The 20,036-nt window shown below is 39.4% G+C and overlaps 1 protein-coding gene across 1 annotated transcript in view; it reads left to right on the top strand.

The window, feature by feature from the left end:
• Positions 1-17,823, top strand: part of cnih3 (cornichon family AMPA receptor auxiliary protein 3) — a 68,001-nt gene extending 50,178 nt beyond the window's left edge. Inside the window, 3 exon segments of the mRNA XM_044049482.1 lie at positions 1,843-1,955; positions 8,386-8,529; positions 16,148-17,823. Coding sequence (XP_043905417.1) covers positions 1,843-1,955; positions 8,386-8,529; positions 16,148-16,175 — 285 coding nt within the window. The 3' untranslated portion in view covers positions 16,176-17,823.
• Positions 17,824-20,036: the final 2,213 nt, after the last annotated feature.

Raw genomic sequence — 20,036 nt, 5'->3', positions numbered from 1 at the left:
ATTCGATACTTAAACATGCAGTAAAAGGGTAGCGCTTCTGGCATTCCCAATACTGCATGCAACACCCACCACAGAGTTCAACTCAATATCTCATCACTGAAAAAATGCCAGATGCACTCAAAGAGTTTTCAAGTCGTGACACATGAGAATAAACAGGCTGGTGCAATCCTAAGCAGACAGCACGACGTGTGCAACAAAATACTCTAGCTTCAGTTAGATCCACTGGTAAAGCTGTGATCTCAGTTGTTCTGCACTATAGTCTCCACGATTAACTTTGATTTAATTATTTTAATTATATCAGTAACTTTGCAGCAAATGAGAACATGATCCGCTCCATTACTTTCCCCCCTTTCTTCCCCGGCTCTGCAGATGGTGCACAGCTACAACATCTTGCTCACAGAAACAGGACAATTAGCTTATCTATATTATTATTTACAGTATTGAGTTTGAATTATAATCTTTTGTTTAATGGCTGAGCTTTCTATTTATGTGTGTTAAGACTACACTTGGGTAATCCAGTTAAATTAAACAGTGACCATGGTTACGGCTGTGTGTCGGGGAAACAGTGCCGCTTATTATTGTCATTATTATTATTTTTAACTGCATATTTTTGGATTGGATACAAAATAAGTATGTCATGTTAGGGGTGGTCACCATTTTTATTCTGGCTGCGCTTCAGCCCACAGCCAGAGGCAAAGCAGTCAGAGATTCTCTGTGGCTCCTGAAGTCAATTGAATGAGGTAAAAAGCTGTTTACATATACTTGTAATTCCTTTATAGCACCTAAGGTAACCTAAATGGCAGCTATTGCAGCGTTTACAATACATTTACACAAGAGACCTGGCAGTGAAACAAACTGTAATTTACTACTTTCACATTAAACTTTCACATTTTCTTTTCTACTACATTTTTTTCCCCACTTTGTGATTGTATGTCCAATATTAACAACCTTTTAATTGTTCCAAAATGTTCCATTGTTTTCAGTAGTGAGTCACTGACTTTGCATTGTTGTTTGGTTCCTTAATGATTTGGAGAAATTAAAGTGTCGCTGCTCCAGTGAGGGTGAGGTGGATTTGTTTTGCTTTGGTGGGAGGGATCCTTGTAGGTGGTCTTGCCTTAATGTATATAATGTGATAACGATGGCAACCTGCCATCAATGTGTGCTGCCTAAGCTCTTGCTAACCTAGATGGAGGCATTATCCATTTGGAATGCAGATAGACAGATTTCAATGGCTAAAATTAGGTTTAGGCTTAAAATTGAAACGTTCATGTTGCTTGATGTGTTTTGTTTTGCCTATGGCCATGAACATTATAAAGTGGAATCTGTTTACAAACTGCCCTTTCGTTGACTCTAGTTCCAGTTAAAGTTAAGTCTGCATATACCAACAGCGTAAAATAGTAATAGGAGAAAAAGTAGGGATGCATATATTAGACTTGTTGTTGATATTTCATATGCTGATAAATTCAGGGTGCGTGGGTCTATTTCCAATACTAATATAAGTTTTCTTCCTGTGCCCAGCTGCAGAGGTCATTTAGTCTCTTCTGTAGTGAAAATAACATGATATTTTGGTTTTAGATAATTCCCTGCTCCAAAACATCTGATTCACATGATTGACTTGTTACCAGGCTTTTGCAGAGCTTGTTGATGAGCTGACCATTTGAATCAGGTGTGATGGAGCAGGGAAACATCTAAAACAGGCAGTGAGTCCATAAGACCAGGATTAAGAAACCCTGCCCTAGTGGATAGTGAGTCCCCAGATTTGACAAAACACTGTCTGGTAACACGAAGACGACTCTACATCTAATCATTCTCTTGCTCTTGCTCTGTATTCTTCTCCTGTAGTTGGTGCTACCAGAGTATTCCATCCATGTGCTCTTCTGCATCATGTTCCTCTGTGCTCAGGAGTGGCTGACTGTGGGTCTCAACATCCCACTCCTCTTCTACAACACATGGAGGTAACTATCCATTCTATCATAGTGACCATATGTATGTGTGTGTGTGTACTTGTTGCCTAAATGTATTAGCTATATACAAATGAAGTCCTCATGGAGACCGAAACCTGGAGTTCTGATGATCTGGTTGAAGTTTAGGACTCACATTTGAATTGTGGTTGGTTGCGGCTCAGGTTTGGCATTATGTTAGACTTTGGATAGGCTGTCCACATTAAGGGATGTCATGCTGATGAAGAAAAAAACATCTCATCATCTGCAATAAATGGAATTCTCATATGAGTCACAACGGCAAATCAAGACAAGAATTAACCTTGCTAGCATCAGTTGTTCTCACTTGAATAAACTGTATGAGTGTATTGCCATATATGGTCTTCCTGGTTCAGCTCATATGTGGACTGACTGAAGTACTTACTTAATAAAGAATTACAATAGTTCAAGCTCTTACCAGTGGAGACTCTCAAAATCTGTCTCATCCCAGATTTAGGACAGAAAGGCACCTCCTATAATAATCCAAAAGCTAAGTTAGGCTAATTATTCTCAATACACAATATTAGACTTATTATGCATGTGCATATGCTGTATTAAGTCCTTAAGTGTGTGCTTGGCTGGAGAGTTAATGAAAATAATGAAATCCTTATTCCACGATTTTACACCTCTATTTTTATCCACTGCTAAAATTCATTCCCTAAACTATAGTCATGCTTCCATGGTGCCAAATACTGCACATGTAATAGCCATCTCTCTCTATTGTCACATGACTGTTGCTATAAAACTGTATATATTATTAGCGAGTACCATATATGCAATTTTGCCATTTTCCAGTCAAAGTAAGGTGTACAAACTCAGGCACAGACATAGTAAAATAGAATATAACAGTATACATCACAAAAATGAGCAAATACTCAACTAATGCTTTTTCTCGTGAACTTTCCAACTACACCAATTTTGCTAAATCAGACCAATCGCTTCTATGTAACCAGTAATGAAGATGTAGACATGCGTGACGCCAGTGTCTCACATCACAATACTTGGGTTCACTATAAGCAGTGCAAAAGCTTTTAACTGGAAATAAAACACAACTGTTTGCAATGTGCACTTGCACCGTGTTGAAAAGCTAAACGGAAATTCCATATCATTAGACCTAAAAACGTGTACAGACAAAATAAATTAAATATATAAAAGTATCTATCAAAATGACCAAAATATTTCCACTACGCTGTCAGCCAGTGATGCAGAGGCATTCTTCTGTCAGTGTCTGCAGACGTTACCAAGAGTATTTAGGGTCAAATTATAGAATCTAACAGAGGGATGCAGCAGTGCTGTGCTGTTGCCCTCCATGACACTAAAATTTAAACACCTTTTAATTTTAGGCCATGTTGAATCCCTCAGGGCTAACTACTAATACAACCAATAAAAGACAATGCAAACACACCATAAAAAGTCCAAGTTTCCCCTTAATGACAACTGACCGGAGGTTAAGGAGCTGGCTTATATTTTAGCGGGGGTTGTAAGTGACAATTCGATTCGATTCACACCTTTAATTGCATGTTGGTGATGTGCAGGATTTCTGAGGACAGACACCCTAATCTGTGTCTTAAAAAAATAGATACCACTCAGTGATCTTCAGGTTTCCTTTGCTGCTCCTTCATTATCTGTTTTTTGTCTTTGTTGCTGCTCTTACTGCTTGGATAAAGACTGCTAGCAGCCTGATTGGTTCACACTGATGTGCTCAGCTGGTTGAAGTTAGAGAGTGAGCGCAGAGGAGAGGAGAGGACAGCCAAAGACAGAAAAAAAAAAAAACATCTTGCCGTCTCATTAATCGGAGACTGTGCCAGATGCCCAGCAGCTACAGATAGTGCGTCCACAGCACAGCTGAGAGAGAGAGAGAGTGATGAGATGAGAAGGCAAAGAAGTGGTAGAGAGCATAAGAGAGGTGGAGGAGGATGGATGGTGATGGAGGGAGTAGCAGGAGGTAGGGATACAAGGCCAGATAGGAGAAGAATGAGTGACAGCAGAGAGGTGTAATATGGACAAGGTGATGCAGAGGGGAGTGAGAGGAGGAGGCATTGTTAGTGGAGCAATATGAACACACAGTTCATGGATACATGCAGTGTCTATGCTTCACACAAACAAATACCTTGATGTGTATGAATGTGTCAACACACACAGCTTCACTTAGATGTTTCCGGCAGCGAGATTCTCACAGGTATCATTGATTTCCGCGAGCTTGTCATTGCAAACTTGTGTTGAAGGATGTTGTCATAATGGCTCACTGTAAATGACTCACTGGCAGTCTGGGAGCATGGGAGCCAGGATTATTTGCTGTGATGAGACAATAAGTTGACGGGAACAACAAATTCTGCGGTGAGTGAACTCGCTGCTCACACGAGCAGCTGTAGCTCCTGCTGTGTTTTAATGAACGGATCCAGGGAACGGGAGTGTTTACTTTTAAACAAGTGCAGGACGTGTTGTGCTTGTGACATAAGTGGCTAGATAGAGACTTTGAAAATGTGGGGAACATGCCTGGCTCATGGAAAAAAAAAAAAAAACAGAAAAATAGAAAGGCCTATCCTCAAGAAGAAGTTGTTTCAGATGCATCCCATAGACACATGGACAGTGTGGCTGCTCTAATCTGCTCTATATGGGTGCCTAAATAAAAAAGGCTGCAGCATGTCTCATTTAATTCAAATTTGAATTAGTGATAGTGATTTAACCTCTGCATAGTGAACATACACAAGCCAGGAGCAGTGGGCAGAAATGTTCTGTGTCTGGGGAGCAATAGGGGATTGGGTGCCTTGCTCAAGGGTTGAACGGTTACAAGCCCAATTCCTTTATTCTTAGCCATGACCTGCCCATGTTAAGTAATGAGACTGTTCACATTGGCTACATGAGTCAATACTTAAAGTAGCAGTAGCAACTGGACGTGGACAGCTTTTTCTTAAGTTTCTTTCACTGTCAGCAATGGTAGCCATGTTTTCATCAAACAACAGGAAATGTTCCCATGTCAACTGTCAATCAGCATCAAGAGAGCTTCTCTCTCTGTGTGGATATATAGATAGAAGGAGAAACATGAGGTGGAATGTATAGTATATACTATATTGTGTGAGATGAAAGGGTCAGGAAATTCCTGATTCGATTCTTTACAGCCCCCAGGTTATAGCAATGCCATTGTACACTGAAATGTGTCTGCTGGACCTGCCAACCCATGGTCCAGAGTGTCTGGAGCATTGTGTCTCAATGACAATATAATGTGTGGACATTGTCGTACGGTGAAGTTGTGTTTCCACCCGGCTTTATGATGCGTTTCAGCTCACTATGGTACAGTTTGGACCAATAAACTCTGATCTGGCTAGCGTTTCCATCACAGAATGTGTAGGCCAAATGGAGACCGCCGTGTCAACGACAGAAATAGTGTAACATTGTAGCAGCGTGATGCAGTGTAACCTGCCAAGAAAGTACTTTGAAGAACATGACACAGTAAACACTAAACAAGCTTAGACTCTCTGTCATCATGTCAGTTGGTATAGAGCTGTTATTTTGGTACCCATTCTGAATTTTGACGATTGAATTGCAAATGACTGTGAAACGAATTGCATTGCACTGCTGTGATGATGCTGTGCCCTCGTTGGCCTCCGGTCTAAGGGATGTTACTTGTGGCTAGTGATGATAATCACATATAATTATCACAGCTCTGCAGTGATGTAACTAACCATCATGCAAGTACTCCGTTCTTAAAGTGCATATCTTTGTTTAATACAAAAATAAAATAAAAAGTATGTCAGGTATGTGGCGCGGTAGCTTTCTGAGAAGTCTTAGTCGCCAAATGTATCACCATGGTGTGTGTGGTTGTGTCAATTGTGGAGGATTTTTTCATGTGTTTCCCTCCCGTCACGTGTTCCTTTGCTCCGGAGAACTGTGTGACAAATGGTTGTTGTGCTGTTATCAGCTAATTACATGTAGCATATTGTGTTTTTCATGTTACCTCGTTGTACCTCAGCATCAAGTCATTTGTGCACGTGAATGTCGGAGTGTTGCCGCGTCACTTGGATGACATCAAGATGCATTAATGATTTTTTCCCATGTGCATGAGTCATATTTGTCATACAAAAAAAATGAATTATTGAATGTACATTGTAATTCATTTATGACTACAGAATGTACATGGTTTTACGTTCAATAGCAACCAGTGGACATGAATAAACATCCAGTATGAACATGCATTAATCATTTGTTCACCTGGGTTATGACATAACAAACTACATGCATTCATTATGATGGCAGCTTCCTGGTTCTCAGACTTCATTACCCATCAAGCCCCTGAAAAGTTGAATGTAAAATGAATTTGCTCTATTGGCAATATCACTGAAACTGAAGCTGACTATCCTCATGCAAGTGGTCTGTTGTGTTAATAAAGTGAACCCATTATGACAGAAACCTTTCCATTAAAGGGAAATTCCACCCTATATAAAAGCAGCAATGAGGTCATTCATGCAAACTGCTTTCTCTCACAGCAACAATTAGCAGTTGCAATTCTCAGAGTGACTCAATTTCATAATTATAACAGCCTCAGGGAAGAGTCTCACTGGAATGTTAAGTTCCTGGAAACAGCCAACAATTCTCCAACCCCAGACGACCGTTAATCACTTCTAATTTTTTCTACTTTTATTTGACACAGCCTTAAGAGAAATGCAGAAAATGGTTTGTGTACAAATATTGATTATGTTAAATGCCTTGAAATATTAAATGCAGTCTCTTCCAGGGTGGAATTTCTCTGTTATAAATCAGTCAGCAACTGAAAAAAACTTTTTTTTTTCCTGGAGAAAATGCTCTGATAGAATTCATTGTGAAAATGACTTTGTGAATTATTTTTTCTTAGAATTCACCAACTAAGCTGACAGGATTTAGACACCCTGGAACCACACAACAGACCTGGGTCAACATATATTTGATTATCTACTAATATATTAAACATATTTTGTTTATCTTGTTACAAACTAACAGTTTGTACCAAAACATGAGACACGCTATTTCCCTTATCAGGTGGACTGTTTGCTGCTCCCGTTTTGCTGCATATGTCAAGCTTTCCATTTTAGCATAACACACACACACACACACACAGTGAAAGATTTACCATTTAAAATTCACAGTAATGTGATTTTTATGCGGCAAATCAAAATGCTCATTTCTCGATGGTGCCTGTTGATGTTCAACCGTGCACAGCTGCAAAGCAATAATCTTGTCAGCCTACCCCATAGAGCTCCAGGTGTCACGTGACTCGGTTTGTTTACGCTGCCGTGTTAGCAGGAAAAGCTTCTGCAGAATGAATGGTCGCCGGTGCCAGTTTCAAGCCGTCAGAGTTCACCGCGCACATTAAACCCATGGAGATTGAGCAATATATCCGACAACTTGACAGACTGAATATATCTGACCCGTATAATGCTTCCCAAAATGCTTTTCAAGTATGGAAATGGCAAGAATGGATATTTTTCCAGACCTGCAGTATTCCAACATTTTAACTGTCCCTCATTTCCCATAGATCCATCTTCTATACTCGTGTTATGTGCTTTGTTTTCCCAACTCTTTTTTTTATCTTAGGGCACAGCAACTACTCCCTGTCTTAAAATTACCAACTGGCAAAGAGTTGCAGGATATATAGTGCCACTTCCTGTCACAATGGTGACTGCTGCATAATGGGATTGCATGGCTACTGGAGCTCTATGTGCTTGACATCAAACCTCAGCAGTGTGGACCATCCACATCCTTTGAGAGCTTCTCTATCATCAGTTAAGTCACAACTGGATATAATGTTTTTCATTAGAAGAACACTGAAAGACTTTCCTCCATGAATATCCTTTTCATGGAGGAACAACCAAAACCAACCACCAACAACCAAAATCAACCAATCAGTCAATCACCTCTGGCAAGAGCAAATATTCAATGAGCAGCAGTTTCCTGCACGAAAACACCTTGTTGAATGACGGGCCACTTCAACTCAAATGACAACTTGTTGCAATCAAGGTATACAGAACATCATCTCTGAAAACAAATGAACCACATCAAGAAAACATGGGCCACTTTATTAGGTACACTATATTACCTAAAGATGTGGCCCATGATGTGCTTCTAAACCTTCGTTAGCCTATGTTTACCAATCATCTTTCATATTATAGCCCCATCCAACGTGTTTAGAAATCCAAAGCTTGACAGGCAGCAAAAGAGGTTGAGCAAACAGTCAATTACCACAAGCATACTGAGTTACTCTTCCACCCATGCCTGCTGCATGATGGTGCCTGCCTAACTCATCATGGCATCTTTGTCCATACCATCTTCTTTCCCATTTCCTCCTGTCACCTGCCCCGCCTCCCTATTCCTACCCCCCCGGGTTCTGGAACGGGTCAACTACCCGCGGTGTGGTCTTTGCCTTGTGTGGTAGGTACTTTCATTCCCCAACGGACACCAAGGAGCTGCTTTACGACCCGGCGTCTGTGATGAACGGCGACACGCTCAAGTTCTGCCTGAAGGAGGCCTGGTGCAAGCTGTCCTTCTTCGTCCTCTCCTTCTTCTACTATCTCTACTGGTGAGCACGTGGGCACATTGTGTGTGGGAGATGATTGGATTACATGTAAAGAGGTTACATTTAATCTGATTACAACAGCTGGAGTTTAGGGCAACAAGAGCTGAAGCTACTTAACATAAACCATGCATTAGACCCGTTTTCTGAAGGGAAACAGTGATGACTTTAAACAAGGGCACTGAAAATGAGCGCTCACATCACATTTGATTCTAACACAGTTTCTATAATTTCACAGTTTCGATGAAGCGATGTGAGTGCAAATCACTGAATAAAGCAACCATTTCTCTGGCAATCACATGCAAGCTCCCATTGAATAATGTAGGTCAGTGAGGCTTATAGTTAGCCAGTACTGCTAATGCATGTGATGTTAAGAGAATTTGATTCTTTACTTCATTGACAAGCACCACCACCATGCTAATGGACAGCAGAAGGACAGCCCTGCTTCTTGTACAGATATCTGAATGAATGTGTGGTGATGTTAACCAGTGTTTTTTAATGTTAAAGTATTACATAAATTGCACTGACTGTTCATGTCTAATAACATTGTTACTAATCACTCCGGATTCCTGTTCCATGTGTCATGTGGGTGCTGCAGTGTGTGGAACCTGGAAATATCCCTCTAATAGGTCATATCAATGGAAACACTTAAAGGTACAATCCTTATCTTTTCTTGACTTTTTTATGCTGAGGTAGTTAACACTGAAGAAAAAGAATGACAGACCTCCATATGGCCACCACATTGTTACCTGATTCACAAACATGTAGTTGTATCCATTGATAAATAGCATATAGCCAACCTATACATGGCTATATATTAATTCTGTGGAGCCATGTCTGTTTTTTGGGGACAGGATGAGGTTTTTTGATGAAAAATGATTTGGATTGCAACTTTAACATGGAGTTGCTCTTGCATGTGTGTGACAATGCTGTGATTAAACATTTAACACATGCTGCTCCGTCCAATGTGCCTGCCTTAATGTTAAGGCTGCAGGTATGCTGTAAATGTGTGTCACAGCAATACCACACAGGTAGAAAAGCAACATCATGAGCTGACAGTTTTGGCCTTATTGTTCTACAGATATGGCAGTGCTTAATATTATGATGTATAAGTTAAGTTCTCATTTCACAGCACAGTTTACATGCAAAATAGAAGCATGTTGAATTGTATTTTCTTAATTATTATTTTATTTTGTCTTTTTAGCATGTAGTTCCCCTGACAGCTATAATGTTCTTCAAATGTCCATTAGAGATCCTAAATTCTAGCTCTTATGTTAGCTACAGTCTACAAAACACTGAGATGACAGCATGCTCCCTCCTGGCATGGAAGTGACAAAACATAAGTACAAGAAAGTGGGTAAATGATTTATACCCATTGATTAATGCTCACATCTCATCCATTTTCATACCAGTGATCAGTCAATGGATAAAGTCGAGTCCACTTTGTTAAATGTTGAACAAACATGACACCTTTGATGTTTAAGCCTCTACACAACATATTCATATGCATTTACCTACTTGTGTTGTGCGCCTTCTTCATCGAACTCCACATTCACTTTAAATGTAATTATGTGTGGTTTAGTCCATACAGTGTCAGAAAACCGTGAAGAAACTCCCTCATGTATTATTTCTTTGTCATAGAAGAACAAATAAATCATATGTAAGGAGCTAAAAATAGTTTGCAAATAATTTAATGATCAAGTAATCGCTTACTTGTTGTGGCGTTCGAGTCAGGTAATTGAGATTGTGGAGAAGAGTGTGTTTCTGTCCCATTGTGGACGGTGGCCGTCCGCAGCTATAAACAAGAGCATTCATCATGATATTAAATCATCTTGCTTCTCCATCTCACTCCATCCTATCCTGCTCTATAGCTCATGTTGGATTGATCGGATGTTTTAGTGACCACTGACAGCAGCAGCCGCAGCAGCCGCCACCGTGAGGTATTCAGTGCTCTTCACTACAAAGCAGGTTGATGGCCCGTTCACTTTTAAAATCCATCAAGTTCAACATAATTGGTTCTGACAGCTTGTTCACAACTGAGATATAATCTAGACTTCAGGATGGCATCAGTCTGGGAGCTGGACATTTCAGCAAGTTGTCTATTACATCTAATTTTGTGGAAATGTGATTTTTCTTTTTTGCTATACAACCTTATGAAGGCCGTTACACCAAATTAAGCTGCAGGATGTTATTGTCAGATGCAGAGACACCTAAAAAAAACTTAGTAGCATAGCATCTTTTGCATACTTCATGATTGTGCTGAATGAATTTGGGGAAAAAATCCTAATTGCGATATTTTGTGCAGATATTTTGATCACGTTTGTGATCATTTTAAATCAAATTTCAGCACATTATTCTTTGTAATATATTTAAAACATGGATCACCAGCACATCAGAAATATTAAAGTAAAGTAAAGACTAAAAACTGCTTCTCTCCAGTCCTTCGTTCAGGATTGTATAGGTGTGTGTATTGGCGCTTTTCCACTAGTTCCACTCCACTCTTTTTTGCTAGTCCATTAGTGATAGTACCCGATACCCGGTACTTCTTTAGTACCTGCTCTGGTGAGGTTCCAAGCAAATTGAGCCGATAGAAAATGTGAGAGTGACATGCGACACAAGAATCCGAAAAATGCCGAAATGTAGATTAAAAAGATGTAAAAACCCTGAAAACATCCAACATTTAGCAAGTAAAATGTCTAAAATCTTAATATTTAACAAAGGAGTCTGGTGTATTTAGCGACAGCACTGCCAGTCATGCAGGAAGTACTGAACTAATGTATTTAATTGACTGTTTCTAATGATCCAGATACACTGAAAGGAAGTGCTTTGCCCTTCACAGCATTTTCATGCAGCTGTGCTATGACGACCAAGCCCACATTGAAGAGGTGTTATCTTATTAATAGAAAAAGAACCAAACCATGTAGAGCACCATATTGAATTCTTGACCAATCAGATCTAATAGTTAATCACCTGAAATATGACCAATAATGACAAAAATAATCCTATATGCCACCATAAATATTTGTCATGAATATTTAGAACTGGTTCGAATTAGAAGTGAAGACGCCTGAAACCTGCTTTGTGATGCTTTATTTTCTCTTGCCCCGTCTCTTAACACTAACCCTTCTTTTTTGTCTCCACCTCACCCTGAAACCAAACACACCCCAGCACACTTGTCTGCATCTGTGACCTTCGCCTTCACAATTAATCATGCAAGAATCCTCACACACGTACACCTATATTCACCAAATGAAACCCCGCATGCACCCTAAAGACGCCTCGACGAAAACAAAGTCTGTGCCTGAGCATTTAGGCTCCACACACCTGGATGACAGGTGATTTAAACTCCTCTGTGGTTGGTCAGTGGAGCGTATCCGGCGCAGGTGACCCATGGAATTACTCTATAACTCCTGATGTGGTCCATGTGGGCAACAGCAGGGGGAAAGAAGCTCAAAATGGAAGCAAACATAAACTGGGATATGCCAGTGTACTGTATATTATATTGATAAATAATTCAAGAATTACATACTGGTACAAATATATTATCATACAAAGATATATAATGCATGTATGTATGTAACACTCCTCTGCTATAGCGCTTCCTGTCACTGGATGATAATGTCTCACTGCCTGAATTTGACCTTTTTACCTTTAACCCTTCAGTTTCTCTCTCTTTTTTCCTTTTTTCCTCTGTGGATGCTGTGTGTAATGTGGTGTATAATCACTTTTTTTTATTCTCTTGGAAGAGGAAACACAGACTCCTGTATTTTCTCTTTGCCTTCACTACACTAGCATGTGATTGGGTGCTTCTGTCTTAATGTACATTTGCAAGTAAAATCTTCTCATAAATGTTACGCAGATGATCATCTGAATATGAAACAACCTTTTATGATACAGTTACGTCCGCATTCTTCATTTATATCATTTCAGGTTAATGAAATGCCTAAAGGCAAAAAACACACATGGATTCTGATATGGCTGTCCTCATTCATGCCGCATGGTCACATATTATTGGATATATATCTGATTGGGGACATCGTCTGATGTGACAGTATCTGGCAATTTGATTTGTGTCCACTCAGCGCTGAAAAATAGATCCATATAAAGTGGAAAAAATAAAATCAGAGACAAATGATGTCAAATGTGTTCATTTTGACCTGGTCGTCTTCTTTCAGTCAAACATGGAACAACCTTCTGTGTGACCTCTTGACTCTTAAATACTGAATATGAAAAAAAAGAACACATTTTGATAAAACTAGAGTTTTCAGATGAGGGACACGACATTCTAATGACATCACGTTGTTCTTGTTCACAAGGACTAAAATGCAATTTGCATGGACAGTATTAGAACTTGTCACAGAGTCACAAGTGTGAATACATTAATATCACATGCATAATGCATTTACTTAGTTTTTCATCACTTAAATTCCCCAAAACAATAATAAGAGAATCAGGAGACTGCTGACTTTCTACTTGAAGGTATTGTTGTTGCAGTGAATCACATAACGGGCGATGCTGCACTGCACTGCACTCTAATTAACAACAGGATGTTACCTCATTAACACATGTTGTTCATGTGTAGTAAGGTGTCATGTGAGGAGCCCGCGTTCAGCACTAATTCACCTCACATTTGCTTTAATGAGTGTGGGATTTAATTGCACTTTGGCTACATTTACGATACAGTTCCTGGTCCCATGACTGGTAGCACTTGACAATCGCACTGAACACAGCTGCACTGCCAGCATTAAAACAACTACGTCTCCATTGCTCAATTATCTATAAATGCAAATATCAAATAGCACAGCGATGGGTGGGCAACAAAACAGATATAAGTTTCTTAAACAACAATTTAACAAACATGAATATTTTTATAAATTATACTTCTGATTTGGAGATTTTATTTATTTGTCTATAAAGACGTTTACAACCAACACTTAACTGCCTTCTTCGATGTTCACGCTTAGGAGCAGAAACAATATTTAACGCTGACATTTATTACTGGAAATGTTTGGCTGTGTTGCTCAGTACCAAATATTTTATTATACAGCTGACATTTAATGAGGCTGGGACAGTGAAGGAGCTGCAATTTCAACACCAACTGGTGTTTCAACCAATAACGATGCAGTTTAGGCCGCAGACGTTCAGGCTGACACATGCAGCATTCAGACAAGACACGCTCCCGGGTATATACTGTAGTTGTCACCATACCTGACAAATGTACTCATACAGAAATGGGAGCCTACAAGCTTTTGCTTATTGACATTATCTGTGATGAGCAGCTCAACATCTACAGCATGAAACACTCTGACGACAGCTCCTTCTCGCAGAAACAGCAACATGCCGTTTAATTAATAAGGCATGTTCGATACTACAGCACTCAAAAAAACATCGTGTGGCGACCTAGTTTTGCAAGTTGCTTTCATTACAGCCACACAGGTAAGACAATGAGGTTGCGCCGATGAGAACCTGATTCATATGAATTCTGAAAGATACAAAGCTGCTCATGTCAAGTCTAAGAATAAAGATAAGAGAGCACTATATATATATATATAGTGCTGAATATGTGCTAGACTTCATCTATCATCAGTTACAGATGACGACGTAGGGCAGAGTCTTAATTCTCACAAAACCATAACTGACAGTAAATAAAAAGGTTTATATTCCCATTAAACATGTTTATATGAACAGTAAAAATGTCACTTGCCAGACTAGACTGGGAAAAAACATCCACAAAAACCTGTTCCTGAGTCTCAAAGGTTTTACAGGAGTAATGATTCACTCCTGCTCTGTTTTTGCTTCGCTCACAGTGAATACAGAACTGTGGGATCATGAGTTGATGCCAATCTGTTCTTGTTAAGTCACAGATCTGTGAAACAAGTGTCAACTTCCCCAATGTGTGATTATTTGCTGCTGTTACTGTTCAAGGGATTCCTAATTAACCCATTTTTTTCCAGGTTTAAATCCTATGTAGACTTAATTTACATTTTTAAAAAAAATGCATAATTTTGCTGGAATCATCTTGCACTTTTCAGCAATGTTGTGTTTTAACAGCTTATTTTACACATGGTCATTGCATTACATGATGCTCATCAGGCTTTGCTTTTTTTTAATTTTGCATCCAGTGGTGTTTCCACAGCTGCAGCGTTTTTAAGGAAATATGAAAACAGCACCAACATGCCAGGAAGGATTGTTGCTTTGACTTTTGTTAGATCACTGTTGTAATAATAAGGTTCAATCATGATATTCATTGTAGAAGAGTAATGCAGTTTTATTTTCTTAATAACAGTACTTTAACATGTCTGCCATGTAATGTTCCAATGTCTAATATTTCCCTTTTAAAAAATAGAACATTTCTAAAAAATATTATTTGGTATACAGGTTTATATAAGGTGTGATTTTGAAATTACAAAATTACAGCTCTTAAGAAAATGATAATATGGGTAAAGCAAAGCTTTGGATCTGAGGCCAGCAATTCACTTTAAACATAATTAAACAGTGATAATTTATAGTTTTCTCGTGTGTTTGGGGGGAAAAGTAATTCCATTATTTGTTTTCTCTGCATAAAACCTGATCTATCATCTCTGTAGCCTTTTTAAGCTATTTTTAAGCAATAGCTGGCTTCACCCATCGCACCTTAGTCACACATTATATCAATAGGTAGCGTCCAAATGTCATGGCTTCAGACCCAACACTGCTGAGGATGTAAGAAATCAAGGTAAAAATTGGTTGCTACGATCAGTTTCACACAAAAACAGCTGAAAAAATGTAAACACTTGATAAATTTTACATCAGCAGCTGAAATTTACAGCATAGTTTGCAGCATAAATCCGTGTAGGCCCCAAACAGGGTAGTGGATCTCGAATTATTAAGGTCACTTGTGATATTATAATAACAGTTATTTCTCACTCAGGCGAGTAAAGAGGCTGCCCCCTTTCTTCCACACAGTGCTTACATGCGTTAGTGTGGACACAGCTGTACCTCAACACAGGCAGCAGATGAGAGCGTCTGTGTAGACACAGATGTGTTCTGCGTGAACTTGAACAAAAACAGATGACGAAACAAAGAGATGCACAACATTATGTCCGTTTTACTGCAGGAGCCTGTTTGCTAACGTTGGCCAACCTAAGCTATTAGGTCATAGCAGATCTCATTTGCTGACCAGAGCAAGAGGACATTTCATTGCACAGAGATCCAGCTTTGATTTGACAAGGAGGGAATGACAATTGTGTCTCATTTTAACGCCACCAATTATTATTGAACTATGACCAACGTGGAGCCGTTGAGGTGAACAGCACAAGAACAATGCAGATTGTGACAAGAGAGGTTTTAAAATGGATGTCACATATTAACGTTTTGTGCCAGATACAGAGATAAATAAGTCAGAGATGAAGCAAAGTACACAACAGACCGACTACCTATTAATTCTGCAAGCAGCTGAGGCAGCAATCGAGATCAATCACCAAGAAAAGCAACTATGGATCAATGAAATGTTGAACACAGAGACAGAGAGATATTGAAAGCTGTAGAACAGTCTTTTAGATGAATTATCTGAGTTATGTAACTGTTTTCTGTCACCTTGTGTCTCGACTCACATCCTTCTCCTGCTTCTTCTCTTGTGTTGCAGTATGATCTACTCCTTGGTTACCTCATAACAACTGATTTTATACAGCAGTGACATAGCAAAGCCTCTGGATACACAGACTGCCCCTTTGTGTCATGCCAGAATTAAATATGACAGGAAATTTAAATGTAAAGAAGATAAGAGAGACACGGAGCACTGAACACAATGTATCGTGGCTGAAGCTTATTCTCTGCTTCCTTCTCTCCCTCTCCCCCCCCAAAGAAGAAAGGACATGTTTTATGCTCTTCTGTATATAAAAACTGAAGGCTAAATCTGCTGTTTACAGTTTGATTGGTCAAGACCCAAGTTAATCACTGCCTGGCCAATGTTTGTATCTCACACACACACACACACACACACACATCCTCTGGAACGGTACCATACTAACTGAGCAGCACCAGTGCCGGTAGCCCAGAGGAGAAAGAGCACAGTAGCGTTTGCACAGTTTGTCTCAGGCACAGCACATGGTGAAGCACTGTCCAGCCCCGGCACCACTCGCCGACCCTCAGTCATTCCTCGCTGACGCGTCTCGCCAACCGTAGCTTCCTCGGGCGAGTCAGAAATCGAGGGGTGGATGGGAGAGTGGACGGACGGGAAAGGGAGAGAAGCTCTGGAGGAAGCGTCAGAGCTACAGAGTTCTCTCTGAACTCAGCCCCCACCCCCCACCCCCACCCCCACAGACGACACCGAACAGTCCACGGCCTGTGAATTTTTCTTTCTGACGTTATGTGAATGGCTTTTGTGACGTGTGCATTCTTTTGGTGTGTTCTTTAAGAAAAAGGTGTTTCTAATTGATCTACAGCAAAGGTGTTCTATACAGCAGAAGCCTTCTTTGTGTTGTCCTCATGTTTGGTCTATTGTGGGAAAACTTTTCTAAAACTCCAACTGACAAAAGGAAAAAACAAAAAAAACAACTAAACCCTGGCAAAGCTTTTATAGTAAGACGAGTACATATTCTTTGCACAAATGACGTCTATGATCTTGCACAATATTCGCAATATTTGGCTATATATTACAAATGATTTATGATAGTCTAGCCACACAGGTGAAGGTCTTCCAACATGTAAAGAACTACCCTGCCCAGTTTGAAGATGGGGGGGAGGGGTGTGAACCTTTTCTAGCTCTATTTACACCATGGACCAAAATGTTGTCTTTTCGGTATTTGAATTATTATTTATTTCTATATCTATTTGTGAGATACTGATGGCTTGCCTCCATGCTTAAAGAAACCATGAACATGAAGGGAACCATGTCTTTGTCCTTCTTGATTTGCATTGAAACAAAAAGTAGCCTCAGATTCTAGGAATACACAGCACATCAAGGTGTTAATATTATTTCCCAGACATGGAGTTCACGTCCATATGCAGGTTCAAGTTCCGTTACATAATCCGTGACAGTAGCAATGAATTCAGTGTCGCGCTCGCAGACGCTTTAGCAGCAGTGGTTTGAAGCTCCGCCCTCCACATGTAGCACCGTCTGTGAACCAACAAAGCCACTCCTCTCGATCTTCACCATCGTCCCTCACTTTGTACGCGGAGACTCAAGGAGCAGACAGCAACGCCCACTTCTTGTTGTTTTCTCTCCTCGCATCAAGTCATTTTCTATCCTTACTGTGTATGTGACCAACCAAGTTAAATTTAGATATTGTTTATGAAATAAAAAGTATTTTAAAAATCAAAGACGTGACACTGGTATTTTCTTATCTCATTATTTTGTCTTCTACTTTTAGGGGTCGCCACACTGGACCAGGTATAATGCTTAAATAAGATCAGTGGGGGGTCATTTCCTTCAAATGAGGTGTCAAAGCTTTACTTCAATCCTGAATTGATGGGCAGAAAAATAAGAACATTTGTTCACTTTTCAACATTTGTGAGAATTGAAAATGAATGTCAAATTATGAAAATTGTTCATCTATTTCAATAATCCAGGTAGTAAGGGATACAGTAGCGCAACATGTTTTTGGGTGCCCATCAGGATGATTTCTTCAAATAATATTTAAAGAAATGTAGTTGGAATGAAACCTTTTTTGGATCAATGTTTGCAGCAAACCTAACACAGTATACTTAGGTGTTGTATGCAAGAAAATCATTGTATTTACTTCTAAAATGCTTGTGTCAGAATTAAATGTCAGTCTTTCCGCAATTTAAATTTTCAAATTTTAAAGCCTACAATTTCTGTTCATGTCTGTTCAAGTGCAGCTCCTCAGATCTGGCCTTTGCTTCTTGCCGATTGGTTTCAGGATTGATTGATTTATCGCAAGTCACACTGTCACGTTGATACCCGCCGATGTTATTGCAACCATGGTGCAGAATCACCACAAGCGCATATTAAATCTGTCATTCACTGCCAAAACAACCACGTGTTTTCATTTTTCTTCCACACAGGCTACTGAACAGGATATTTGTATTGATGTTTTTGCACATGGTGCCATGATATCGATCTGGTCTCTGCAGATTGGCACACTGGCCCAAATCCTATTATCTTAATGTTTATAGACAGTGGCACTTCACTCCTTGACCGCAGGCAAATCAATCAAAAGACATGCCATGCTTCAGTGACCTTAAAGCTTGAAATAGACTACTTCCTGGCTTAAACTTGTCACTATCATGTTGAAACTGATTACACTACACAGCGTAATGATATCATGTTGCTCTTCTATAACCTTTGCTTCAATCATGTTAATGCCTTAAGTAACTGTGTTTGCCACACATGAAGAACATTATTCTACATTATGAAGAGGAGTATCCACCAGTTATCAACCAATTTGTTTTAAATCCAGGTTTTGATTATGACTCAGCACAACACACTTCTATTGAGGACAAGTATCTACAGCTGTGACTTTACAACACTTAAAAATAGGAACCTAGAGGGACACAGAAGGTGTCTGTTGCCCTCCATGTAATTGTCCTTAAAGAATGGGTTCAGAGTTACTCACGTGTTCACTCCTCATGTGCTCCTCCAGTCAATGAGCTCCATTACTGAGTCTGTGGAAACATATTCAAAGTTTTAACCAGTATTAATGAGTCCAAGCGGGAGCAGTGTTTCCCCTACGTGCACCACGGCGGCTCCATTACTGAGCACAGCTGCTAAAACTCCTCAAAACCATCAATATCAATGAGCCACAAATGACTGTCACTCATAACTTGAGCAACCAAAAACTTAAAATGAATAAGGTAAATTTAAAACAGATATTACAGTTTATTAAAATAAAATTAAATGCATATATATATATATATATATATATATATATATATATATATATATATAGATATAGATATAGATATATCTATATCTATATCTATATATATATATAATAAGCTCAATGTTTTGTTTGTTGTTTTTACCTAAGACAGAAACACAAAGGTGTGGCACACAGGGAAACGCAGGAGGGAGTGGAGATAACGAGACACAGGTGTGGGTAATCAGGAAAAAAAGGGCAGGAATTAGAGAAGATACTCTACAAAATAAAACAGGAAGTGATACAGGGAGATGTAGTACTGAAAATCTATGGACAGAAATACACTACAAATTCTGAAATATTTAAGGTTAAAAGTCACACAATCAAAAACCGGGACAGGAAGTGAGTGAATTATCCAACAGAAACACAAGGTGAGTCCTCTTTTAAAATAAATCTGAACCAAATAATGACAGATTAGGTAGATAAGGATAACTGGTGGTATAATGGTTCACAAACATGCTGCAACTGCATGTGGTCATTCACTTTGAGAGAGTTTGCTTCACGTGTTGCCAAAATGCATTTTTGATCTGTTGCTGAATTACATTGGCTTCCACTGTACACGTGGAAAAACTGTCAACTTCCCAAGTGGTAACGCAAGCACCAGCCTGTCAAATAATGTTATGCAAATATTCCAGCACAGGTGCAGGCCAATCA

Source organism: Solea senegalensis, linkage group LG17 (genome assembly GCF_019176455.1).
Source record: "Solea senegalensis isolate Sse05_10M linkage group LG17, IFAPA_SoseM_1, whole genome shotgun sequence".
NCBI lineage: Eukaryota > Metazoa > Chordata > Actinopteri > Pleuronectiformes > Soleidae > Solea > Solea senegalensis.
Note: the sequence above shows the minus strand (reverse complement) of the source record. Positions and strands in the feature narration are given on the sequence as shown.